The sequence below is a fragment of the Hesperophylax consimilis genome, chromosome 25 (genome assembly GCF_061612785.1).
Source record: "Hesperophylax consimilis isolate HC1 chromosome 25, BYU_Hcon_1.0, whole genome shotgun sequence".
Classification (NCBI taxonomy): Eukaryota; Metazoa; Arthropoda; class Insecta; order Trichoptera; family Limnephilidae; genus Hesperophylax; species Hesperophylax consimilis.
In genome coordinates, this window is record NC_142860.1 from 14,170,794 (window position 1) to 14,198,674 (window position 27,881).

A 27,881-nucleotide genomic window follows, 5' to 3' on the forward strand; every position below is an offset into this window, starting at 1 on the left:
GGAAGCGATAGGTCGGTTGAACCTTGCATGCGGCGCGATAATTTTAACACAACTGACTGATGTAGGTAAACGCGCGGAACGCGGGCGGGAAACAACAGAACCAAAAATTATATGCAACAATTATAACTGGCCCGAGCAAGGGCGTTTATAGTTAATTTTTAAAAATTCAAACACGAAACCTTTCGAAAGGTTTGGAGCCAACAAACTTACCGCTCTGACACAGAGGTCATCAGAGTATCTCAAAATTAATTACTTATAACAATAAAATAAATTTAATACTCACGGTAAGAAATTTGCAGCTCGATTCGCTCAGCTTAAAATACAGCGACGAAACCACTGTCTTTAAATTCTCCTGAAGCATTTCTCCTCCGCTAACAATATTGGCATTATCGTAGTCGGTGTGCAAGTTCTTCAACGAACCCGGTAAATCCGAAAGCACAAAAGCGTTGGTGAATTCTTTCAGAAGGTTGACATCGGTTTTGGATTTAGTGAAGAGCAGAGATTCCGTGCTCAGGTTGGCCATGTTAGTTATCAACTTGTTGACATCTTGGGGCGGTGAAAATATCACCGGTAAAATTCTGAAAACAAAATATTATTGAAAAATAGAACAATGTTTTCAAAGTTATACGGGACTCTCTCACTAATCCAGTGATCGTGGTCACTGTTCGATTAGTAAAATATTCATAATATGCTAAAATTAAAACAGACACTTTGTAAAAAAAAGTTTTAATTTTGAAATTGTACTAGTTTAAAATTAAAGTCTCATGTTTATGCTTGCAAAAGGACCAACTTTTGTAAAATTATTCAAACAAAAAATTTGGCAGAACGAAACAACCAGAAACACATGCGACAATTGCTAGAATACAAAGAGGACTAAGCGAAATGTCTTAAAACAACAATTTTGTACCCTGGTGACGGGTAAAATGGTCAACTCTAGCAAGCTAAATGGCGGGATAGTAACAGAGTGTGTAACAGTAAGATAACCCAACCCGTTGGTGTACAAAACTTGGCTTGAGTATAAGCCAGTGGCGATTTTAATATTTCAAAAATTATATGTTTATTTCTAATAACAAAATTTGTAGTATTTCACTGCCTTTCAAGAACAGTTTTTAGTTTACGAATACGTTCAGAAATATTAAATTTATTTTGATTTTGCAAAGCGAAAATACTCTGACGTTCTGACAGAATATGCCAGAGTCATGAGGGTAAAATGATAATAGGAGCTGCATACCCGTAACTCTAATTTTTTTCTTTGAGTTGATCTGTAAAATTATTCATTTATTAAAGGATTGACTGTAAACAAGAAATAGTTAATCAAACAAATTTAGGAATATCTAGGTAATATTACAGAAAATAATATATTAAACCTGGTGATAGTTTCAGTGGCTGCTTTCCTAACTCTCTGATCTTGGTCACTCAGAAGTTTCATCAAGATGTCCAGTACACGCACACTGCGCTTATTCCAGTCCGCCACGATAATGCTAAACCTGGAAATAAAATTACTGTGAATACAGCTGTTTGTAATAATCCAATGGATATTTTCGCCTATTTGAACAGACAGATTGCAGCTTTCAGAAAATCTGGTTAGTCACCTCTGGTCTGAAATATCTGAACAAAAACTCTAGAACCAAAAAAACCTCCTAATTTCGGTTGTCGGTGCATGGGTGCATGCGAGAAGTGATTGCATAATGTGTAAAATTATTCAAGTTCAATGAACTTTCAATTTTCTAAATTGTAACTGGTAAGTATAAATCATATCAGACAAGCAATAAAGTAGGTACCAAAATTATTTTATTAATTAATAATTCTTTATTTGAAATGTGTATTTCTTTTGTTTAAATGTTTGACGTGTGTCATAATTTTTCAAGCTTGCTAACATTCGAAAGGTAAATTTCTTCTTTTAAAAGGCAGTGATCCAGAGGCAAATATTTTTTTTTTATGAATACTTTCAGCTTCACAAATCTTACAATTATAATATCCCATGATTTTTCATGGGTCTGCATTAGTCTGTACTAATCGTAGTGAGATTTTCTTTCTTAACGGACAGTTTGCAGCCTCTAGAACATTGACTTAAGATGATAATACTGAGCTTGTTATAATGGTATTTCAACAGAAGGTACTCCAAAGAATTAGCATCATTGGTCCTTTCAGCACTCGGCTTTGTGATTAGTTTAGACTAAGACCTAGATTCATTCCTTTTCCTTAAAAAAAACTTCCACCAAGCATCCTCAAAGATGGCACTGACCCCGAAGGAATCCTCAGGATCTTCTATGTGAAGTTAATTTGTATGTCTGTATTACTTTTTAAATACAGTAGAACCCCGTTAATTCGAACCCCGATAATTCGAAAAAACGCGTAATTCGAAATTTTCGCCAAAAAAATTTCCGCAGAAAAATTTTTTCATACAAAGATTTTTTTAATTCGAAATTCGTTAATTCGTAATTCGAAATTTATTTTTGTCCGCGCACGAAAATTTGTTCGTGTAATTCGAAAAAATTTTATTTTTGCGAAAATAAATCATAATATTTCGTAAATCTGAATCTAAAAGTCAGCCGTGGCGGTAAAACGCTGAAAAATGTATTTTTACGTGGTTATACATCGTCCTAATAAGCATTATTATATTGTAAATCTGAATCGATTTACACTGGAATGTCTTACTTTTTCAAATTTATTTCGAATATCCGAGTTTGAAGGGCCGAGAAAATACGTTTTACGCGGATATATGTCGTAGTTTTACGAGTTTACACCAAATATCCGAATTTAAAGGGTCGGCCGCGACGAAACTCGGCCGCGAAATTTCGATTTACGCGTAAATATTGTATATTTACGAATTTATATAGAATATTTAAATTTAAATGGCCCGCTGCGACGGAAATCGGCCGCGAAATCTCGATTTACGCGTAAATATATCGTATTTTTACGAATTTATTTCGAATATCTGAATTTTAAAGGGCCCGCCGCGACGGAAATCTGACGCGAAATTTCCATTTACGTGGAAATATATCGTATTTTTATTAACTTTACTTCGAATATCCGAGTTAAAAAATACGGCACGACGGAAATCGGTCGAAAAATTTCGATTCACGCCGAAATATGACATATTTTTACGAATTTACTTCAAACATCTGAACTTAAAAGGCCGGCCGCGACGAAAAACTGCCGATGAAATTCGATTTACGCGGAAATATATCATATTTTTACGAATTTACATCAAATATCATACATTTTTTACATTTTTACGAATTTACATCAAATTTAAAGGGTCAGCCGCGACGGAAATCGGCCGCGCATTCTCGATTTACACGGAAATATATCGTATTTTTGCGAATTTATTTTGAATATCTGAATTTAAAGAGCTGGCCGCGACGGAATACGGCCGCGAATTCTCGTTTTACGCGGAAATTTTATTTCAAATATTCAGATATTTGAAATAAAGGGCCGGCTGCGATGGAAAATTACCGCGAAATCTCGATTTACGCGGAAATATATCGTATTTTTACGAATATCTCAATTTAAAGGGTAGGCCGCGACCGAAATCGGCAGCGAAATCTCGATTTACGCGTAAATATATTGCATTTTTACGAATTTATTGCGAATATCTGAATTTAAAGGGCCCGCCGCCACGGTAATCGGCCGCGAAAATAAAGAAATAATTGGTATCAATACGAATTTACAACTAAAATACCACCCGGATTTGAAGAGGCGGCCGAAAAAATCGATTTTAGGCATATTTTTTTTTTTTTTTTTTTCATAAAATTTCGAATTACGTGGGAATTCGTTAATTCGAAATTTGATTTTTGATGTCCCGTGGATTTCGAATTAACGAGGTTCTACTGTATTATTGTAAATGCATTTAATTTGAGAACTATGTAATAGATCAATCAGGCCTCCAAAAAGTTGGGCGTCTTGTACAGGGCTAGGAGATTCTTCAACAGTGACCAGCTGCTGACCCTGTACAAGTCTCAAGTCCGCCCAACTATTGAATTTGGGAGCCACCTTTGGGCTGGTGCCCCAAAATACTTGATAAACCTGCTTGAATCTGTGCAAAGGAGAGCGATCCGTCTGATTGACAATCCGTTGTTAACAGACTGATTGCCTTCTCTAATGCATAGACGCAATGTAGGCATGCTGTGTCTGTTCTACAGGTATTTCAATGGAGCCTGCTCCAAGTCCCTAGCAGCATTGATTCCTGATGCACCGGTGCACGTGCGCGAAACTCGACGGACACGAACTGAACACCCGTTCACGGTTGACGTTGACTTCATGAGAACGGGCCGTTTTTACGACTCGTTTTTGTGTAAGTCGGCTCGTATGTGGAACGAGCTACCGGCATCTGTTTTTCCGCCCTCCTATAATCCGAGCCTCTTCAAGGCCTTCAAGGAAAAAAACGGCAATAAACCTGCTCAGGAAAAATAATGTGAGATGAATGGTAAAATATACCAAAGTGAAGCATTTCTTTTACTTTTTCATTGTTAGGAGTGTTGATGTACAGTTAATACATTTACCTGGGACCGAGTAATGTCGGTACAACACTTCGCAAACCGCTAAAGTTATTTAAAAATCACAAACCTCAGATATGGCAGTTTTTCATACAATTTACACAGATTAACTTTGCACAACCAGTATGCATTATTTTCCACGGCACGTAATGAATTCAGTATGGAAGGAATCACGGCAATCTGATTGCTTATAGATATAGTATCTATACATCTACCAATAGCTGTGAGGGAGTTGTTTACACAGGAGTGTATGTCATCTGAGAGACCCTGAAACATATTAACAATTAGTTTTAATTTTAAAAAGTAAATTAACTAAACATAAAAACATTAATAAACTACACAAAAATTTTAAATCATTACAAAAACCATATCAAGAAGAAAGAATTTCAACAACTCTCAATGAAAATATCAAACAAACACAGAAAATTACAAGGTAATGGTCACAACTGGGACTCTAACCCAGATCCTCCAGTTGACCGATGATCAACCTTCTTATCCAGAGAGTCAACTAATCCTTGTTTTGTAACGATTTCAAAGTACGTATAAATTTAAAAATTACCAACCACCAGAATTATTTTCATCAAATTGGCCAAGTGCATTTTGTCTGCAATATCTTTAGGCAAAGTGCTGAATAAACTCCACTTATTGTAGTCTCCAGAAGCCGAATGAATGACGGAATTCAAAAACACTCCGACGCAAACTCGAATTAGGCCTCTGATCTGTGGATCAGAGTGATCCTTCATCAAAAATATAATTTCAGAAATATGTTGAGGTCCTGCATCCATTTCGTTAGAATTATCCAAAGGTTGATCAGTACGACATAATTTCTTTGGGTTTCTTTGAACTGGTTCTGAATGCGACGATTCATCGTCAATTCTAGAATTTTCTTCAACTGTTTCTAAAATCGTCTCCTGATTCATAACGCTCTTTTCAGAAGAATGCTTTCGGACAGCCACATCTTTATTGCATAGTTTCGCCTCGTCTATTTCATCACTTTTTGTCGAGCCTTTCGATTCGTTTGATATCTGTCGTTCGACGACAGTATTTCCGTCGTGTCTCAAAAACATATTTTCAAATTTCTGTTCCATGTTGTTCATTTTATCGTCGTCTAAGCTGTTCGACGATTCGCCGAAGTAATCGAACTTCATTTCTAATTCGAGGCTCGATGTTAAAGGATCAACACTCGTAGTCATTAAATAATCAGTAGATTGTTGATCGCGTGAAGTTGTCATATTGCTACCCATCGTGAAGTTACTATTCGTCATTTGTAAGTTAGTTGAATCTCCACTCATATAACTAGCTGCCATTGCGTTAGCATTTTGCCCTTGACTGTGTTGCTTACTGTCAAGCACATTACTTGGCACTCCAGCTAATGAGCTATTATCGACACTTTCTTGTACGATTGCCTTGAATTTCTCTCTTCTAGCTGAAGAGGACATTTTTTGACTAATTCCCGAGTTGTTGCTGCCAGGGTTACTGAGTTGACTCATCAGATCAATGCTTTTGCTGAGAAGTTCTTGGCCAAAGGAGTCGGTCATCGATTCCTGGTAACAAACATTTCTTTCCAGGACAAAATCATTGAGCATTTCATTGTGAGAAAGATTGCTGAATTCAGAGTTTCCTGTGGAGTTAAATATGTACAGTGTTTTAATAAGTATAAGGGCAATTCTCATATAAAAGTAAGCGAACATATAAAAAGCATTGTACCCAGCATTAAAAACAAAATGCCTAACTCTCATCTAAATTTATTTCTAAAATGTCCTTGTTTCCTTTTCTCTTTAACATAATCTTTCTGATACTCTCCTTTATTCATATAAACTGCCTGCTGTAGTGAAAAGCAAAATGAATCCACCTATACTTCACTATCCATCCCACATTTTTAGGTTTTATAAAAAAATCATTTAATTTATAAATGCGTGAATTCTGTTAGTTACCAAAATTGCCCTAACTTGTACATACGTGGAGCGTGTTTATTTTAAACCATCTGTACCCCGCCATGCGTTGCTGTGACTCTGTCTGTCCGTGCAGATAGAGAAACAATAGCATGTTTTCCTTTTAAGTCCAACAGATGGCTCTGTTGTTTAAAAAAAAGCATGTTTTTACCTGTCACAGGTGACATCTTTATAATATAAGTATACAAAACAAAGGCTTATTCGAATGCAACTTTATGTAAAAATTTCAAAGCAATTAGTGAAAAACTTTCGGAAATTTAACATTTTGAACAAATGAACATTGACATTTTTATCTATATAGACATGCTTGAGTGTATAAGTAATCAATTAATTTTAAATAGAACTTACCAGATAAATTATGTGCGTCCACTTCCTTATCCAAATACATAGCCAGGCAATCCGGATACATGTTGACTATTGAAGACAAGCAAGAGATAGCCAAGGCTTTGACTGACACTCTTACAGATCTGTCCGATAATGACTGACCTGAAAAAATAATTAAATACGAGATACAATTTCAAATGTGTCCACAGATGCACTAACGAAACATAGCAAGACCTAAGGTCTGCAACCCAAGATTAAAAACAAGCTGTGAAGAGAAGGTACCAATCAGTGGGCGATCTGGTTAAAACGGTAGGTATAAACAAAAATGGGAGTGTTACTAAAAAGAGTAAATGGAATATTAAGAGACACAATCCCTCCGTGACATGTGGGGGACCGTAGTGACCCCTCTCAAGTACGCCAAGGTTCAAGGGACTGGGCTACTCTGAATGGAATAAGATGAAATTTGAAAGATAGCACAAAGGGAGTGCTTACAGGAGCTATGCATATCCTCTCCTTACAAATAAGTTAATAAATTAATAATGTACCTGAATAACCTGCAAGCAGAAAGCGGCTCACTAGTAATCGGGAACAGTATTTTAACGGAATATCGGAATCAAAGAAGGTGCCAATATTTGCCTGGAAAACAAATTAATCAAAAATTAATTAGATGAAGTTGAGATTATTTCATGGTCATCAAATTGGGATCGAGTTTCAAACAACCCTATCTAACATGAAATGTCACACTATGAAAAAGTCTTTATAGTGTATACATAGAATATATTAACTACAGTTTTAATCTTCTCGTATCCATGATGTAACATTAGTCAACCGTTCTCTTCAAATCTTCCATATCACTTTAAATACATTTAATATCACTTCAATATTAATCCTAAAACACATATTTTTGCTTCCATGTAAATTTATTCAGAACTATATCATAGAAATGTGTAAAAAGCTACAAAAAAAAACAGTCAGCAACGAAACACGATGTACACAAGCTGTTCTTGTGAGTACTATGCTTGCTGTTTAATTTTGTAAATGATAAGTTCTTAATAATTCTGGATACAGTCGCCATCTATGGATTGTTTGTATAATTGATTATTAGAAATGGTGTGAATCTGCACTAACGTTCTAGAGCTCTAACCCTGTCGATAAACAGTTGCTTCTTTTTATTTATTTATTTATTTATTTTTGTTTATTGCAGAAACAAACAGTACATAATTACATACATGACAATAGTTACAAAGTTATAAAAGTTAGTATAATAATTGGTACCAATGACATGTCGCTGACATATATACATAGGAGGTATATTATACATTTACGGTTATGTTACATTTTTAAGTTAAATTAATTAGTGTGCTGGGGAAGGAGAGAGGTGTGTGTGAGTGTTTGTGTGTGTGTACGTGTGCGTGTGTGTCTGTGTGTGGTTGTATGTGTTATGTTGGCGAATTCAGTGTGTATTTTAATTTTCATTGTGTATTTCTGAATCTGTCAATGGTTTAGTATTTTAACCTATAAAGGGACTGTTACCAGTCAAAAAGTGTTCTTTCCTTCAGAAATTTATTACAGTAAACAGTGTTTATTTGTACAAGGGTCGGGCCCGTTATCAATAAATTGTTATTGTCAACGTTGATATTATAAAAAGCATGTTTTGTGATTCAAAATAAAAAAGTTAAAATACGCTCCAAGTGTTTCCAGTAAAGTCCATAAACCAGAAAAATATACACTTGCCTCGACTCTGATTGAGAGACCTATACCACACCTGTACTACAACAATAAAGCATACCTTAAACTGATGAATATTAAACTTGATGGATTGCAAGTCGTCCAGCTCGTCATTGCTATTCTGGTTGTCCGGCATGTCTGGCTCCCTGTCGGCGCGGAGGGCGTCGGAGAACTTCTCGTTGACATAGGACGTGAACTGCTCCGGGGTCATCTCGGGCCGGGTCGACTCGCTCATCATGGAACCGCCGGGCGAGTCTGGGGTGTTCATCTCCTAGTCAAATTAAATTTAATTGTTTGAGAAAGATCCGAAATCTGCTGTCTTAGTGAGCATTCATTTTAGTGCAAAAATGGAAAAAAAATATTACAACTTTTTAGTGAGTGATGTCACTACTTACCATAGTAAAATACCAATTTTCTGATGTTTTTATTTATATGTAGGTGAAATAGGAATGTGACATTATTAGATTTGCTGATTTTATATATCCAAAAATTAAATACTGTTTTTGAAAGCAGATGAAAGATTGTGAGAAAATAATAATACAAACAGACACTTGCAATAAAAATATCAATATTTTGATTTAAAAAATAGAGGATATTTGCAATTTTTAACTTTTAAATTAAAATACAAATCGTGGTGTTGCCACTTTCTAGCACTGCTTAACCTTTCCTTTACTGTGCTAATGTGTCTGGTGATGAGTAGTCAATACACATCTCAAAATAAACAATTTAATATCGGAAAAATATGAATATTCATAGCTAATCGATTATGTTTATTATATTTTATATCAAAAGTGATAATAATTGTAATTTAATTGCTGAAATCATGAAAAAATCATCGGCAGATGCTAGAAGAAACATGCGAGGCGTCCACATCTAACGACGGTTCGCGGTCGACTGGCTAGCGGCTGGCGGCTGGCACAAACACAACTGTGCGGTCGTAGGTATCGATGGTCTAAATCAAAATACAACTGCAGACGTGTGGATGTCTCATGTTTCCGCATAGCGAATTAAAGCGGGACATCAATAGCGTGTCATATCATCGCACACTCTTCGCGTATTAGTATCAAACGGTTGATTGTATTGGTGTATTTGTTCCCGATTTTTAACAAAAATCTCTGATTTTTAATTAAATTTGAAAACTATGTAAAATATTATTTTTTAATTCAGTGCATAAATGTATAACGGAGGAATACCTAAAATCTGAACCAGGAATTTATTATATTTATAGAGTTATTAAAGTTATTAGAAGCAATGTGTAGTAAATACACATCGCAGATAAGGAAAGGTTAAGTACAGTAGAACCCTGTTAATTCGAACCCCGATAATTCGAAAAAACGCGTAATTCGAAATTTTCGCCAAAAAATAGCCAGAATTTTTTTTTTTTTTTGTCCGCGCACGAAAATTTGTTCGTGTAATTCGAAAAAATTTGATTTTTGCGAAAATAAATCATAATATTTCGTAAATCTGAATCTAAAAGTCAACCGTGGCGGTAAAACGCCGAAAAATGTATTTTTACGTGGTTATACAGCGACCTAATTACTATTATTATTTTGTAAATCTGAATCGATTTACACTGGAATGTCGTATTTTTTCAAATTTATTTTGAATATCCGAGTTTGAAGGGCTGAGAAAATACGTTTTACTCGGATATATGTCGTGGTTTTACGAGTTTACACCAAATATCTGAATTTAAAGGGTCGGCCGCGACGAAACTCGGCCGCGAAATTTCGATTTACGCGTAAATATATCGTATTTTCAAGAATTTATTTCGAATATCTGAATTTAAAGGGCCCGCCGCTACGGTAATCGGCCGCGAAAATAAAGAAATAATTGGTATTAATACGAATTTACAGCTAAAATACCACCCGGATTTGAAGTGGCGGCCGAGAAAATCGATTTTCAGCGTATTTTTTTTTTTTCATAAATTTCGAATTACGTGGGAATTCGTTAATTCGAAATTTGATTTTTGATATCCCGTGGATTTCGAATTAACGAGGTTCTACTGTAATACAAATGAAGATAAAATTACTTTTACAAGTCCGTATCAGCTTATGCCGTAAAGTACACAAGAATACTCTACTACTGCCAGTGTTCCACAAAAAGACCCAAGAAGTTAATAATATAATACAGTACAGATACCCTGGTGCTGAGATCCTCCATGCTCCTGTAGGGGGTCTGCTGCCGGGAAGACATGCTGGAGAACATGAGGTGGCCGTGGAAGGTGGGAAAGTCCGAGGTTTCGCTGAGCAGCGACTCCTCAGGTTCAAACAGATTCACCGAGGACGAGGTCTTGGAGAGCATGGGCTGCATCATGCTCACGGAACCTGGGAACAATTATAAATGGTTGAAATAATGCCAAAGTATCGGCATGGAATTGCTCTTTTATCAAGTGTGAGTTGTAATTTCTACTACCATGTTTTAGTGGGCAAGGAATACTTACAAGGAATAGTTGATTACCAAATGTTGTGACTCCTGGAATGTAATGGTGCTTTCATAAAAACTTCAGGATGAAAAAACACTGTAGCTCCTTTTGTTGTCGTAGATTATAATTCAAGCTGGAGGACAGCCAGAAGGCCAATGTCCTTATTAGAAGACGGTAGGAATATTTCTAAGCCTTGACTTTGATTAGCAATAATAATCTTGATATTGTAGATTTCTACAATATCGGTAGTTCGACAAATATGCCATTTTGGTTGTTCAACAGAGTTAACTACATATTGTTTAAAGATTTTAACTGTGACATGTTATCATTGTTTATGGTATATTTATACCGTTGATATTAAATAAATAAATAAATATCACACAAAAAAGTTGCAAAGTTTAACCAATGGAGATGGGAGGGAGGGGATAGATCTAGTCTTTATAGAGTAATACGTATTGTGTGAATGATATTTATTGATTTTAGTTTTGAAGTTGTGAGGCCCTGAGTTGAGTAAGTCGAATTCACTGTATGAAGTGTTAAAAATGTGTGAAGCGCGGCGAACAAAAGCTTCTTGTTTAGAGTTAAATTGAATTCGTTCCAAGAAGTTCAGAGCAATCTATCACTATATCTTACTCAAAGAGCCATGCCATTTCTTCTTCTGCTTCTCGTTAGCGGCGGCCATAAGGCTGGCAGGGCCACTGGGATCCAAGAGAGCAGCCCGGAAGCCAGGAGCGGGCTCGCTCAGCAAAACGTTCAGGCACTCCATGGCGGCATTCTGGACGTTGTGGTCGCTGGACTTCTCCAGATATTGGAGGCACATGCAGTAAATCTGGAAAGAAATAAAAATTTATTTCATTAATCAGCCAGCAACTTATAAAAATGAAAGGATGAAAATTGATTATTCGAAAAGGGTGATTTAATCACAAAACAGCACTATATTCAAATTGTCCTTTTTTATTATTCATTTTATAGAAAAACAAACATCACTGAGTTACAAATAACCTGAAAATATTTTAAAATTTTCTACTACCATCATTATAAGCGAAAGATGCAGCTAATGCTATGATGGAGGACTTGGCCAACAGAGGAATTGAACCCACAAGGTCTGGTTGGGAATTATTATTCACACTATTGGGCTATTATTATCAGAGAATAAAGAATTCAAATGGCATAATGCAGTGCTCTGGAATGCCAATAAAACAATCAAAATAAGATCTATCCTTTCTTTGTTAGGTTATTTTAAGTAACGACAAAATAAGTCAGGTTAATTCAAGTCAAATTGTAAAACAGAGAAAAGTTAAATTAAATAGAAAAAGGTGTTTGTATCATTGTTACATCAAACATAATCATTACAGAAAATCTGGTTCAATGAACTCAAATTTGGTTTGAAGTATTATAAGTATATATTTTCACTTTCCTAGAAGTTTTTGATTGGTCCCTCTCTTTCGGCTTGGAGCCTTAAATACATGTCTTCATGAAATATCGATTGTGATGATTTTTTGGTGATACTGTTGACATTAATTCATAATATTACTAAGGGAGTGTTAATTCCATAACTGCAATATCATAAGATTTTTTTAACAATATAGTTATTACCTGCATGCACTTTTCAACTGGTATAATTTCTTGTGACAATCCAGACAGAGGATTACTGTTGAATAGTGCCCTCATGGCCCCGAACCAGCCAAGTACCGCGTGTTGACTAGCAGACTCATTCGTCAGAACATCTGAAACAAACAGGGTTAAAGTCAAATTAACATAATGCTCTAGTTACAGTCAGAATGAAACTTATTTGGAACCTTTTTAGTCAACTTTCTTTTGGGCATACTCGGAATGAACCATCTACGGGTCAGGAGGGATGTACACATTTCTTCAGACTGATTCGTGTACGGTTTGTAAAATTAGCTATCATGCAGAAAAGACTGTTCTCTGAATCTCCTGGCCTGCAGGACTAACTTGCCAATGGTTGTAAATTGCCGGTGGAGAGAGCAATCTTGTTGTTCAACAGAATCAATTCACATATCACGTATAGCAATTCTGTATCAACGTCCCAATATCACACTCCTATGCGACGGATTCAACAGCTAGGAAACAAATACTACGATGTTGTTGATATATTTAGTACATCAATTTCAATATATAAGCATACCCTATTGAAGTTTTTTTCATCAAGTACTGGAATATTTTAATAAAGGTATTTAATTTGATTTGACTAAAACATAATAATTTTGTCAACTGAAACAGAAAAAAATATTTTGGATTTTTTATGTTTTGTGCCTACATGCTGTGTAGATCAAGTTCAGTGATATTTTGACTTTATATTTATTTTTCTGCAATTGTTTTAAATAGTCGCCTGCACTATTTTCATGTATAATTTTGTAAATATTTTTTATATACATGTATGTAAAAGCCTTTATAGGCGTGAAATAAATAAATATTTAGCATCAATAAAGCTCTGTTACTACTAGTATAGTTGATTCCCACTGTTTATATTTATGTAGTTGCTGTACCCCGCCACTCGTTGCTGTGGCTCAGTCTATCTGTGCAGATAGAGAAACAATAGCGCGTGTTAATTTTATGTCTAACAGATGGTGCTGTTTAAAAAAAAAAAATATGTTTGTCCAACAGATGGTGCTATTTTTCATAAGAGCATTTTTTACCTACATACAGGATACAGGTGACATCTATATAATACAGGTATATAAAAACACACGCGTATTCGAATGCGACGTTGTGTCAAAAGTTCAGAGCAATCAGTGAAGAACTTTCCGAGATTTAACATTTTGAACAAACAAACATTTAAAAAAATAATTTAAATGGATTGATAGATTCATTTAAAAACGCATAAAAATGAACAATTTTGAAAGTCATTTTTTTTTAAATGATAAACTGAAATGAATTGAATAATTCGTATTTTGCATATTCTGATCTCCTGCAACCACAGGGCACCCAGGAATTTTATCACTACATTACAAAATAGCATATCATCATAAAAAATTTCTGATGTTCCTCTGATAAGAGTTACCAGTGGCAAAATTACACAATGCACACTGCTCAACAAATCAGCTCAGAGAACCACCGTGCGCCGCTTGATTTTGAAATTTTTTATTTATGGTTTTTTTTTAACAATAAGTTTTTTACAGTTTTTTTTTCGATGTCTGTTTCACTAGGATAAACCTGTGTCGAGACAGACGTATTGAGTATATAAATTAATGTTTACATATTATTTGATACATGATACATATAATATTTCATAACATTATATTAAATGACAATCTGAAAATAATAAAAAAATAATAAATAATAATAATAAATGATAAATTGGTTAATCGGCATCTAGTACATACTTATGAGGGGATTTTTATAAAATTTTCGATCTTGGATCTGTCTTGGCTGATGATCCAAGACTTGATGTCTGTTTTATATTTCGAAAAAAATTCATTCAGTCTAATGGCTAGTGGGAGAGCATTATATAGCCTTGTTGCAAAATATCTAATAATATAATTTCTCTGGCCAAAAGTTGTTTTAGCGAAAGGGATTTGTAAGAGATTATGTCCTTTGGTTCTAGTATCACGAGCAGTTTGGATATTGTCAAAAGTAGTTTTGTGTTTTAAGAGGTATGCTAGTATGTTTTCGGCATAAAGTTGCCTAATGTCCATAACACAGATTTTCCTAAAGATTTCATCCGAGCTGCTTGTTATTGGTAGTTTTACGATAATCTTTATTATTATAAGTTTCTGAGCTTTAGATATTGGATCAATGGCGGAAGCGTTTGACATTAAACTCCTTCTTAAATATTTCAAAATCTGTCAATGGAATAAAGAAAATCAGCCACATTTTAAACCTGGGTTGAGTATCATTTACTGACCCATACATTCTGTAAAATTTTGATTTGAATTTCGGGTGCCGTTCAACGCATACGTATGCGTCAGCCACGCTGTGGGCTTGACTTTCCAAATCACATATGTGTGTGTCAGCCGCGGGTAAAAGGTTAACCACAAGCATTATGAACTTCTTCTGGTGGTGTTGACACAGTTCAGCTACACAGCTAGCGATGCTGCGTCTGATAGGGGGCAACTAGGATTCCATGTGATCCATGAAACTGGCTAGCAAGCCTGACTTACCTATGGCAGCATTAACCACATGCATTATGAACTTCTTCTGGTGGTATTGACACAGTTCTGCTACACAACTAGCAGCGCTGCGTCTGATAGGGGGCAACTGGGATTCCATGTGACCCATGAAACCGGTCAGCAAACCTGACAAAAATAAGACAATAATAATATAACAAATTTAGTATAAACTACACTAACCCTTTGAATGCCAAGTACGAGTACAATATATAATAAATACAATGATATATATAAAACATACTGTGTATTTGGCACCTGACTTTTGGCACTGTTGAATTCTTGTCATTCAAAGGGTTAATCATAGGTGTTAACAGAGGCATCTCTAAGGGGGTATTTCACTATCTCTGATTATGTTCTGACTAAGCACTAATCCGCGGATTAGTCATTTTTTCGTTTTCACTATATCTGAATAACGCTAACGCTCGGGTTAAAATTCGATTTGACTAATCAGTGCTCGAACTTCACGGCGCTATTCCTCGAATCAAAGATGGCGTCAAAACATTCCGAGTTTGACAGCTGAGAATTGAGTCGAATTTTGTTGAATGAATTTGAATGCTTGTATGATCCATCCTGAATTACTTGATTGTGTTCAAAATAAGAAACAATGTATTAATTCAACACGAATCTATCTAAAATGACCTGATAATCAACATAACATAACCAAAAAAATGCACACTTTGCGGTGTGCGGACTGTGACGCATGACAGCCGTGGCAGTAGATGGAGTAACTGCAAACATTTTGCGATGTTGCCAGACTATTGTTATCTATGAGTGTTATCTATCCGGAAGCTCGAAACAATGGTGAAACGGTCGCCGTTGAATAACGAAGTTATTCTGATCTTTAAAGCCAGCCAACGGATAGCTAGTCAGATATTTAGCCCGACATAGTGAAATACCCCCTAAGAGTACAGAAGTGGAAGGTCAATCGAATAAAAAATAATATGAAATGTTAGTACATATTGCTAATGCATATTGATAATTCATAAAAACTCCAATGTATGTAATTAATTTACCAGTAATTATGATTCAGTTTGTCATGATTCAATGAATTGTTTGCGATTTCTTTCAATACGATATCCACAGAATTTGACATTTTAAATTATTATATGCAAATTACATGAACAATGACAATTTCGCAAACATTCAATTCAAATTCGAATATTCAAGTTCAAGATGGCTATCGTTTATCACACAAAAAACTTTCGACTGACATTTTTTTACATCTCCCTCTAATACCTTAATAATCCTAGGTCGTAGATATCTCTATCTCACCGCGGTCATGTCCGAAAACACCTTAAAAATAAATTTTGTATGATACTAAGCATACATCAGACATGATAGTGTTTACCTCCTTTGTCTCTACAGCAAAGAGAAAGAAAGGAGATTGGTTTAAATTGGATAAAATTTAAACTGACCCATGCAATAACTTCTCATTTGGACGCTAGATGGCACTGGAACGAATCGAAAAAACGTATGAATCTGCTCAAATAAAAACTAAATTCATAATTGGGTAGTTTAAATTGCCAAAATGACCTTCTAAGAAGAGCCGCCACTGGGTGTTAAACCAGTTATTGGAATATTAAATTTATGTGAGAGATTCTGTGGTGACGGTTGTTTTGAATAAGAATACTCTTGTATTACTATATATTTATACTTGAGTCGGGTCATGTTAAGGTTAGAAAAATGAAGATTAAGTATGAGTGTGAATGAAGCAAGGGGTGTGCTGACACATAATTATGCAGCGATCTATTAGCTATGTTAGTTAATCAAAATAAATAAAAATCAAAAATACTAACTTAGCATCTCGTCCAATGTCGCAAAGGGCGACAGAGCCTTCATGATGCGTGGCAGGTTAGCTTCGAGACACTCCATAAGCATGGCGTCCCCCTTGGCGGCCGGCATGTCCAGCACCTCACGCAGCCGCAGGATGGTGGCCGTGGCAAACAGGCGGCCGCGTCCACCCCCAGCACGCAGCCAGCCACGGCCCAAGCATATGCGTGATAGGACCGCTTTTAGCCATCTTAGTAAGGAAATTAATTATATTTTAATGAAACAATTCCGCAGAGAATACACCAGCACATATAATGAAACAAAATGTTTCAGTTAGGATCAATACAGAGGGTACAAAATACAATTTACTTTGCATATAATTTAAAATCAGTTTGTAATATTACATAATATATTCTTTAAATTAATAATATTTATTTACTTATTACACGCCCTAGTGGACTTTTACACTATATTTTAAAAGTTGTTTGTACTTTAAAAATGAAAACAAATTAACCCGCAATCTTTGACTTGCTAGTCGAGAGCCTTACGCCTCGACCACGGGGGCCGTTAATACACATAAATAACATACTTTAACTAAAACACGTGAACACCATAGCATAGTACGCATCACAACTGTGGAACCCAGGCTATGCAATACATAAAAATAGAATGGAAAGTGTTCAAAATAGATTTTTAAGGTACCTTAATTTCCGCTCTTTTCGATCTCATATTAGTAATGAAGACTCTGCAAAGTTTTTCAATATACAGACGTTGAAGAAATATAGCAGATTCGGTAATGTTATTTAAAATTACACATAATTTAATCGATAGTCCTGATCTTCTTCAACGCCTATTATTCCATGTTCCCAATCACAACAGCAGACAGTCGCCTACTTTTAATCTCCCTCATTGTGAGACCAATTCCAAACAAAACTCATTTATCTACAGATCCACACATTCATTTAACTTAAATTATTACCATATTGACATTTTTAACTAGACTTTACGCGACATAAAAAAAAACTCAATAATCAACAAAACTCAAACTAGAAGTTCAATTCCTATATATTCCCGTCCTTTGCCTCTTAATCCTAATCCTATATTAACTTTAACTCTTTTTACTAAACAAAATCACTCATGTTTTAATTCTCAGTTGTGATCTTCAAACAGCTTCTTATGTAGGCACAATTAGAGCAGGCATCTCTGAGAGGCTCGTTTTTGTCCAGCCATCCACAATTACAAGTATTTTTATAATTCATTAAAAAGTAAAATAAATTAACCTGGGATTTTTACTGACGATAAGATTGTGGTGCATGTTGAGGTGTATCTTGGAGGCGTGGAAGGGGGTTCCCCCGACCACCACACGGTTGAGAGTCTCATCTCCGACAAGCCGAAACTCTGCCTGAAATTATAAATGGATAATAAAAATTAAGAAGTTACAGACTGGCCAATTACAGCACAAGCAGTAAGGGAAGGAAGCACCCAAAATGAGACAGTTCAAAGTGCAAACTACTCAATTTGACTACATAGTTAAACTATTAACAGGACACTGCCACCTCAGCAAATATGGACATGCAATTGTTGGGAGTTAAAAACACCAATAGATGTGGAAAATGTGAAGAGGATGAAGAAACACCTATTCATTTTTAGATAACAATGAGCTCTGATGGCTTATTTAGCAGGCTGTAGAAATTATTCTGAGTTTGTAATAGTATTCATTATAGTCTCCCTCCAATATCAACAGCTTTTTCTAGGTCAGAGGGCAAACCAATATAAAAAAAAACGATAAACGGAAATCCTTTAGTATTTTCTTACATGGAAATATTTTAGTATTATTTAAAACCTTTAAAATATATCGACTAGTAATCGGCTAGTAACCCAGTAAAAAAATCGTCACTATGGATTGACAAGGTTCTAACTGACATTTTGCACCAAATGACCTTTCAATGGGAAAGCGTTTCTTTAGCTTATATCTACATCAAAAATAATTTTGAAGTAGTTCTGTAGAGTAAGTAATGTGCCAAAGATTCAACTTTTTTTTAAATTTATTATGACAAGGTTCTAACGTTCCTCTGAACCTTGTTCAACTGACATTTTCCCAACTGACAATTTAGACCAAAATTTGTTTGGATTCAAACAGTGCGTTGCTTTTTTGTTACTGAGTTTTTTGTGTCTTTATTTTCAGTATTATTAACCCTCCAGGCCTCTGACATATTGACCGTTATATTTCTTAAAGATGATGTCAGAAAGTCGAAGAATTTATTTATACCTGAAATTAAAAAACTACACACAGCCACTGCTGGAGAGACACATAGTGGAAGCAGAAAAACTCATCAAACACCGAATTACATCTCTGGTGAACTTCACTAAAGGAACTAAGAAAAAGTCAAAGGAATAAGGTAAAGCATGGGAGACAGCAAAACGACCATATGGCCTATAGCATCAGGTGTAGTACTTACCCGCTGATGGCTGCACAGGTTCAGCAGGACAGGTATGGTCTGCGGAAGCAGTTGAGAGAGCTTCTCCACCATGGAGGGGTGGTTGCCGATGGATCCCATGTAGTGCCCCAGCATTGAGGCATGGTGCCGGATATCCCCGAGCCTGGGCACATCACAATACAATCAATACAAAATTACTGAATGGCAAAATTGGTTGTAAACCTTGTGTTATAGAGTTCCACAAGGATCTATAATGGGACCACGGCTGTTTTTACTTTTTATACACTAACTAATTAGCTAATCATCATGCCATTTCTCTGCAAGGGTGGGCAGAGAGACAACTCTGTCTTGGTACACACTTCTTGTTTCACTCACATTCATACATCGTCTCAAACAAACTCGTCCATTATTCTGACTCTTGGGGTGACACATTTTATACAAGAACTGCTGTATTATTATTCATATTTTCTGATGACCTCTATACATTAGGAGTTACCTTAAAATATTTTTTTCCTTATTCATTGTTTATTTTATATATTATAAGTTACATGGTTTTTTGGGTTTCAGTGACTATCAAACTATGCTCATGCCTCATGCTATCATACAAAGATAGTCAGTACACAATGCAAATCACTGGTTCAAATAAGCGGGAATAATTCAAGGGAAGAGTTTAAATAAATTACTAACAAATTCAAAAATAATTACATTATTATTGTTATACGAAAAAATATACGTCAAAGATTAAGGTACTGGATCAATTGCGAAATTAAGCAAAGCAAATTAGTAATAATTTTTTGTGGGCTGAAAGTTTAGAAAAATATCAAAAAAAAACATTTATTTTAATTTGAAACATGTTATCATGCTATTTTAATGCTCGCCATAGCTTTAAATTAAGGATAAATAGCGATTTTGATAAAGAAAATGCGTCGTTACGTACTTGTTGTCATCGTGAATATGTTTGAGGAAATCGATAGCTTTCTCTGCCTTCTCAAAGGCAGACATCTTTTTAAATTCAATCTCTATTTTGTTTTTTTCCAGTTGCAGAAGTATTTGGAGTATTTTGCATCATTTTTCCCTGTAAAATGGTGCATCAAACACAAAACATGGATTATGGGCCATAGAAGAATTCTGACATTTGGGAATGGGATTTATTTTTTATTTGGCAACTGTCAAAATTAGATATGGGGAGTTGCCAGTTTCTAAATTAATTACTGCCTACCTACGCAAAATATTTATGTACCTGCGATTCTCTTGTTTTGGTGGTCAAAAGTGCAAAATTTCAACAATCTCTAAAAAAAAAATCTTGTTTTATTAAATAATTAATCAATTTACAGAGTATAATCAATAATGTCAACTAAAATAATTCATACAATTAGTTTTCACTGCTTTTGAATTTTTAATGTTCTTCTTCTATAGAAGCTTGCGCTTGTGTCTAGAAAAGTGGTGAGCATCAAGATGAAGAATATAGTATTTGTAATTATGAAGATTAAAAATTAATAATTAATTAAAAAGATAGTTTCATCATTTTGGTACTTTTACATTGAACTTCTTTTTAATTGCTTTTAGTAGGTGTTTATCGTTTTTTATTGTTCTGATATTTTCGGGTAGGCTGTTGAAGTATTTTTTCCCTAGATATATGTAATCATATGTAATGATGTTGAGCAAAAGTGGTGTTACATTTTTGTGTTGGAAATATATGTTTTTGACCAGTACGACTTTCAGTTAAAAAGCTGTGATTTTGTTTTTCTTTTATTATATGAGTTATTATGGTTTTTTGGACAAGATCATTAAATTTTATTACTTTAAATTCTTCAAAAATTAGGTGTGTGGTTTATTTATGTATATACGCCTAAAAATCCCTGGACAGAGCATTAGTGCGATTTTATATTGTTATTATTTTTATCTTCTTAATGCAGTTATAACGGATCAAGATTTTTCGAGTATTCGAGGAGACAAGGAATGGGACGTGATTAAAAAATGTAATTAGGTATTGGCATTTTTCATACATCTTCCCCCTCACCCCGCGGCTTCAAATTGTTTTCGAACAGCTCCGTGTGGGACTTTTTAGGTTCATGGATTTATTTTGAGATGATTTTCTACGAAAACGACTCTATACAAATATTTTTATATGAAAAATCCAATCCACGCGGCCGCCTTTCCACCTGCCCGCTACGTGGCACAGGCACTCTCTTCATATATAAATAGATAGATAAAACCTTGACAGTGATAAATTTACTTACGGCCTGTTGAAAACATTTTCAATTTGTTTTCTTATTTTTTTTCTGTTAATAATTAACGATATGAACAGGAAAATCTGTGAACAGCAATTATGGAAGCATTATTCTCATGGTTTTTTGAATTCAGCAACCATGAAAAACTGAAAAAAGTCTACCTAATATTCCAGTATTTGGACGAGCTGTTGCCAGTTTCAAAATGTTCTATCGGCTTAGTCGATAACCATTACCTACCTTTGAAAAGAGTTTATTAGTCACAGTACTTTACTTGTTTTAGTATTATTTATCCCAGAGTATAAGATACTCTTTATATCGGCCTGGTGAAAGACCAACACTCAGCATTGAAATGGCATTAGCCATGTTTGGTGACCAGATCCAAAAAGCCAGGTACTTCACCACCGTCCTCATCCCATCGATCTTCTCTCTCCACTATTTTCACCCTTAGAACATACCCATAGCCCCTCTGGCTCCAGACATTGGGAGTAGTTGAGACTCTTGTGCGGTATTCATGTTAAAAAATACCTTCTGATTTTGTGCATTAAATAATGAATTGTTTTGGCAAAGCTGCACAGTAAACGAAGGGCAATTTATGTTCAATAAATTTTTGAGCTCTACCTACCACCCATTTTATGCAAACATCTAAATAAAACAGGTTTCTAAAAATTCATGAAATTTATTTGTGTTTCAAAAGATCATACAAAACGTGATATATTTTTAATCCAAAGACAATTTGGCACTAGTCGAAAGTAGATACAACGTTAAAGTTGGTCATACACGAGAGATATAACCTCATCATTTATGAAGGCTTGGCCTATATAACCATATCACTCGCCATACAGTTATCACAGACAGGTAATATAATAAATATATCTGTGACGATTGTGCAGGATTGCATGACCATGCCCGCTTATATCTCTCGTGTGTGACTAGCTTAAGTGCGCACTGAAAATTAATTAATGAAATATATTTAATGCGGATCAAACTAAGCTACTGCTTAGTTATAAATTGGCCTAAACCACCCTCGATTTCGCTGTTTCCGACATGACATATCTAGACCTACACTTAAGTTAGGCAATCCATTTGCCAGGATTAACCTTGCCTAACCAATAGAGAAGTTCGACAAATTGTCAATGGAGTTCGAGACTAGTGAAGTAGTATTTTTATTTCGAACGGTGATTTAATACACTTCTGTATCTACTTCAAATGATTTACGTATTCACAATAAATGCAATAATATGTAGTGTGTATATTTAGTTCACATTAATTCAAACATTAAATGGTTTTTGTTTTGATGCCATATTGCAATGGGAGCATCACGCTAAGTCAATCTGCAGTGAAAGAGTTTTGGGTAAAGCCAAATAGCCGATCCATTTTTTTACTTTGCTAAGCCATCGTTAAGAACATATTGAAAGCAAACAACCTTTAATATTTTGTATGAAAGGGGTATTTTATGAACAATAATCAACAGCAGCAACGTAAAGTATAATGTTTACGTTTGTGAGAAAATCTATTCTATGTATTATGCAACTATTTCATGTAGTTTTGATTTTTCAATTCAAATTTAAAGCGATCACTTTAGATTTACTTAAATCGAAATATACCACATTATTTGGATAGTGAATTAAATTCCAATATCACATGAATTTTCCATAAATATTAATTTTAAGTTAGAAACAAAAATAATACATATACAATTTAAAATATATGAACTAGGAATGGACGAAAACATTGAAGCTGGGGAATATTATATTATGAAATGGAGGAGATGTTTTTAATGAAATTAGGGTAAGGGATAAATAATATTAAATACTTTAAAATACATAGTTAAAACAAGTTAAGGTAAAGTTTTCTTACTCAGCTTTCTGTTAAATACACCCAAATTATTAAATTGTCACTTCGTTCCATCTTAATTAGCACAAGAAACAACTAGTAGGTTAACAGTTTATTAGCTTAAGTTATTTAAATAATTTGTGCATATTTAGATTAAAATGGAATCTTTCGGCAAGTCACTTCATACTAACAAAATCCGACATGCCAACAAAAGATATTTTGAACTTTGATTGAAAAAAATAGAACTTTAATTCATGTTTTACCATCCCCCTGACGTAAATAGTTGTTACTTGTAGTAATTAAGTTGAAACAAAGTGTTATTTAATTATTTTGGACATATTGAGAAGTAAGCGGAATAAGGAAATTTTACCAAAGTAAATACACGAGTTATGCAAATATAAAATTTACATAATGACCCTATACTCATACAATTCAAGGGAAAAAATATTAAAATTTTAAGTATTTACAATAATTTTGTATAAAATGTACATCAATGAACACCCTTTTTGCAATGATTTTATTAAAAATATTTTATGATCTAAATTTAATTACAAATAAATAATATCATGCGTCTTTTATTTTTCTTATAAGAGGAACATACAGACATATGTAATCGATTTGGTGAAAATAATGCATTCATTATTATTAGGAGGAATACATAATAATAATATGACTAGCCAACATGAATAAGAGAAAACACATGTCCAATTAATTAAATTAAACTATAAAGGTATGTATGTAATGCAAGTTTTATTTCATAATAATTTTTTAGTTATTCCTGACTTTTCAAAACAAAGAAAGTATGTACTTCACTTGTACATACATATATTATTATATTCAAGTCAATTTTGTTATTTCTGATTTAGTACAAAATAGTATCATTTCTTTCAACTAATATACATTTTTAAGATTTAAAAATTTGTGGGTACAGGGGGATTTTCTATACGATTATGAGCTATTTTATTTTACCCATAATGAACATTGCAATGATGAAATTCATCATTATGCCTATAGAAAACCTGCTCAATACTGAATAACAATTTTTGACGTAAAAGGCAACGACAAACCGTGGTGAATCGTGCAACTCAATGATTAAATGTACAATCTATAATATAGATTATGTACCATATGGTACACAAACAAAAAACTAAGATAAGTCGCCCCACCTGTTGAGAGTTGTTTTATGAGTGTCTTAACGAAATACCTCATCATTTTCAATAGAGTGGCTTTCTTTGAAAAACAAAATACGAGTATGCCGTATTTCCCAAGAAAGTTGCTTTATTTGAAAGACAAAGTAGGTCATCATACCCAGCAAAAATTGCTTTATTTGAAAATATGATATACGAGTATCTCATCATCCTCAATAGAGTTGCTTTCTTTGAAAAACGAAAGAGTATGTCGTCTTTCCCAATCGAGTTTGTTTATTAGAATGATGAAATATTTCATCATAACAAATAAAATTGTTTTGTCTGCAAATATGAAATACAAGTATGTCGTCTATCCCATCTATCTCGTCTATCCCATTTTTCCCAATAGAGTTGTTTCATTTGAATGACAAAATATGTCATCAAACCCAATAGAGTTGGTTTCTTTGAATTACAAAATATTTTGCCTTACCCGATTAACAGATTACAAAATAAATAAGTAAAATCGACTTATAAATTATTTAATACATCGCTCAATTCATCATCTAACTGCCAGGAGTTTCGTAGCCTCAATAACACCGGTTCAATCTAAAACACGGACGGGGAGTCAAATAAATTCAAAAGAGAATTTCGAAAAACACATAAATTTTGTCATGGAAGTTAAAATAATGATTTTCAAGCCAAACCAACGGGATTATAAAAATCACATAACAAATTTCGCACTTTACAATTCATCTTTTATTTTCGCCTCATTTAAAACGTTCATATAATTTTCTATCATATCTAAAATGTGGATGTAAAATTCGGTATCTTCTAAAGACTCGTCCGAATTATCTTTTTTTCGTTCGGAGACAGTCTGTCCGTAGAGAATTTGCATGTTATGGAACAGAATCAAGAGATTCGTGTCTTTGTAATGGTGGTGCTTACAAATGTGACTGAACGTGTTGATTACTGAAAATATCTTGTCTATATGGTCGACGTTAGAACTGTCGTAATCGAAATATTCTTGAAGTAACGAGCTCAGGATATCACAAGATATTGGGTTAGCGAGCTTGCTCATCAGGTCGACTTGGTAGTATTGCTTCAACTTTTCCTCGTCCGCTGGATTTCCAGGCATGTGATTTTCCAAGACAGATTGATGTTCCAAAACGAGATCTTCGAGCAAAACGATAACTTTGATTTTGAGTTTCACGTAAGCGGGGTTATCAGAGAGCAAGATCTTATGCATAACATCCATGCCATGTTTTGAAAATATCTGCTTTTGTGCTATGGGATATCTTCTGACCAAACAGCTCAATGCGTAAACAGCTTTCGCCTTAACATGCTCGTTCTTTTCTAATGCCAAGATTTTCAGCAGGTGGTCTCCCGCATTCGTCTCCAATGCGTGAATTTGGACTTGGAGATTATTCTGCAAACAAGAGCCCATAAGTTTAATAGCTTCTGCTTTCAAAGCGCTGTCGGAGCTGTTGAGTTGAGGATAAACGATTTTTTCGAAACCTTCGAGCCTCACGAATTCTAATGCATTGTCGAACTGATGCACTAAATATTCCAGATCGATTAAAATGTTTAATATTTCAACAGCGGCCGGACTATCGACGGATTCTTCTTCCAGTTTGTCTTTGACATTGTTAGTTGGTGGGAAAAACTTATTCATAAATTCGTATCGTTCGAACAGACCTTTGATGATTTCGGCGTCGGTTTTCATACTCATTTTCATTGCTTTAAATACGGTTTTAATTTCTTCTAGGGTCCTCAATTTGTCTTTGACTTCGAAGCGATCGCTGGGGATATTCTTTAGGACCTCCTGCAGTTCTTCTTTGAAGAATTGATCGGCTTTTTTGAATTTTTTAGGTTCATTAACCGCAGCCGTGTCGTTTTGCGTGGCATTATTGGTTTTGTGCTCTGGCAAGACGGATAAGGACCTTAATTTTCCATCTTCTTTGGATTCGTCTTCCTCTTCTGGGTCTAACAGTTTGGCTTCAGTTATGCTCGTTTCAAAATTCATTCGTACATGGAGTCCTCTAGGAACGGCTTGACCTGGAAATAAAGTTAAAATAAAGATTAACCAGATCAACCAAAATTAACAGATTTTCAAATATTTCAAATAGCTTTTGGAATAAAGATATATAACACCACCCAAGAGTCCCAACCGTCTAAAGCCAGTGAGACTATGGCATCCCCAATTGGGGTATGTTGTGAGGCTGAAGGTAGTGGGGAGGGGAAGAAGATGGAGAAGGTGGGAGAGTACCTGGCTATTCAGATCTGGTCACCAAACATGGCTAAAGCCATTTCAAGCAATGTTTCAATTCTGAATGGTGGTCTTAAACTAGGGCGATTGTGAGAGTATATTCCATTCTGCAACGTGCCGCAAATACTTGCGACACATAATTGTGAAATAACACAAATAAAATTTACTTGCGCACGGCGGGATTTGAACCCGCGACTTTCGAGACCTAGTCGAGAGCCTTACCCCTCGACCACCAAAGCCGTCAAATGTATTATATTAATGTTGAGAAATTATGGACACATCTACAAAAATTACAGGGTTTTTAATATAGAAAAGAAAATAATAAATTTAGGTACAGCAAAGTGGATAACTTTACAGGCGGCCAAAAGAATTGAATGAATTATACAGTACAAAGAGATTCCATCAATTGATTACGACTATTTAAGCAATAAATTCCGTTCGATCGAGCCATGTGCGTTAAACAAACAAATATGTTGAAAGTAATGCAAACGTGTTGAAAGTTGGAATGTTGGTTTAATGTATGTGTCATTCCTTCCTACATAATAAATATACTGCTTTATAAAATCATAGTAAAATCCATGATAGATGGGCCTGTTATAAAAGGATAAACAAAATTTGCAACAGCTAAAATATTATTTTTGGCATTTGAGGGAATCTATATTGCTTACTTTAAAATGCGTTCCAAGAATACTACTGAACCAAGTCGTACCAAAACAATAATTATAGTTGCTGTAAAAGGTAAATGCAATATAATATTGCATTAATAAATACCAAAATAAAAATTCACGAATGTTTATGGCTCACCTTTTTTAACAACTTGCCATTCCCGCGTCGCCACGAATTTCTCCTCCTCCGTATTATTCGTGTCATTTGTAACATCACAGTAACATAACATTACACACATCAGAAGAAAAATTGAACAATTTTCGAAAACCTTCATGGTGGAAATGTCAAAGTACTGTCAAAGTTACTCTGGAATATTCAGCAACCCGTCTAAGGGCGCATAGACGCCGATTTTATAAAATATTTTACTGTGTCTTGAATACACTGCGAAGAATAAGAACTTAATTTAGTATCCGACGTTTGTGCTTTATTTTTTCAAAATTGACAAGATTCTTTAGAGGTCTATTGGTCCACGTTTTACGGTTTTCGCCATTT

The 27,881-nt window shown here is 34.7% G+C and overlaps 2 protein-coding genes across 2 annotated transcripts in view; both read right to left on the minus strand.

Moving 5' to 3' along the window:
* The window catches only part of LOC149411561 (uncharacterized), a 93,949-nt gene extending 73,547 nt beyond the window's left edge, over positions 1-20,402 (minus strand). Inside the window, exons 1-15 of the mRNA XM_089646679.1 lie at positions 20,204-20,402; positions 19,288-19,429; positions 18,109-18,230; positions 16,855-17,078; positions 15,050-15,184; positions 12,522-12,652; positions 11,559-11,754; positions 10,643-10,827; positions 8,565-8,774; positions 7,321-7,411; positions 6,800-6,937; positions 5,063-6,120; positions 4,570-4,766; positions 1,368-1,487; positions 284-578 (exon numbers count right to left, since the gene is read on the minus strand). Coding sequence (XP_089502805.1) covers positions 284-578; positions 1,368-1,487; positions 4,570-4,766; positions 5,063-6,120; positions 6,800-6,937; positions 7,321-7,411; positions 8,565-8,774; positions 10,643-10,827; positions 11,559-11,754; positions 12,522-12,652; positions 15,050-15,184; positions 16,855-17,078; positions 18,109-18,230; positions 19,288-19,429; positions 20,204-20,268 — 3,309 coding nt within the window. The 5' untranslated portion in view covers positions 20,269-20,402. The remainder of the gene's footprint in view (positions 1-283; positions 579-1,367; positions 1,488-4,569; positions 4,767-5,062; positions 6,121-6,799; positions 6,938-7,320; positions 7,412-8,564; positions 8,775-10,642; positions 10,828-11,558; positions 11,755-12,521; positions 12,653-15,049; positions 15,185-16,854; positions 17,079-18,108; positions 18,231-19,287; positions 19,430-20,203) is intronic.
* A 1,772-nt stretch (positions 20,403-22,174) lies between these two features.
* Positions 22,175-27,881, minus strand: Sil1 (Sil1 nucleotide exchange factor). Its single transcript, XM_089647004.1, has 2 exons — positions 27,528-27,881; positions 22,175-26,512 (listed from the first exon to the last, which is right to left on the minus strand). Exons 1-2 carry the CDS (start codon positions 27,661-27,663, stop codon positions 25,200-25,202), a joined length of 1,449 nt encoding a protein of 482 aa, XP_089503130.1. The 5' UTR covers positions 27,664-27,881; the 3' UTR covers positions 22,175-25,199.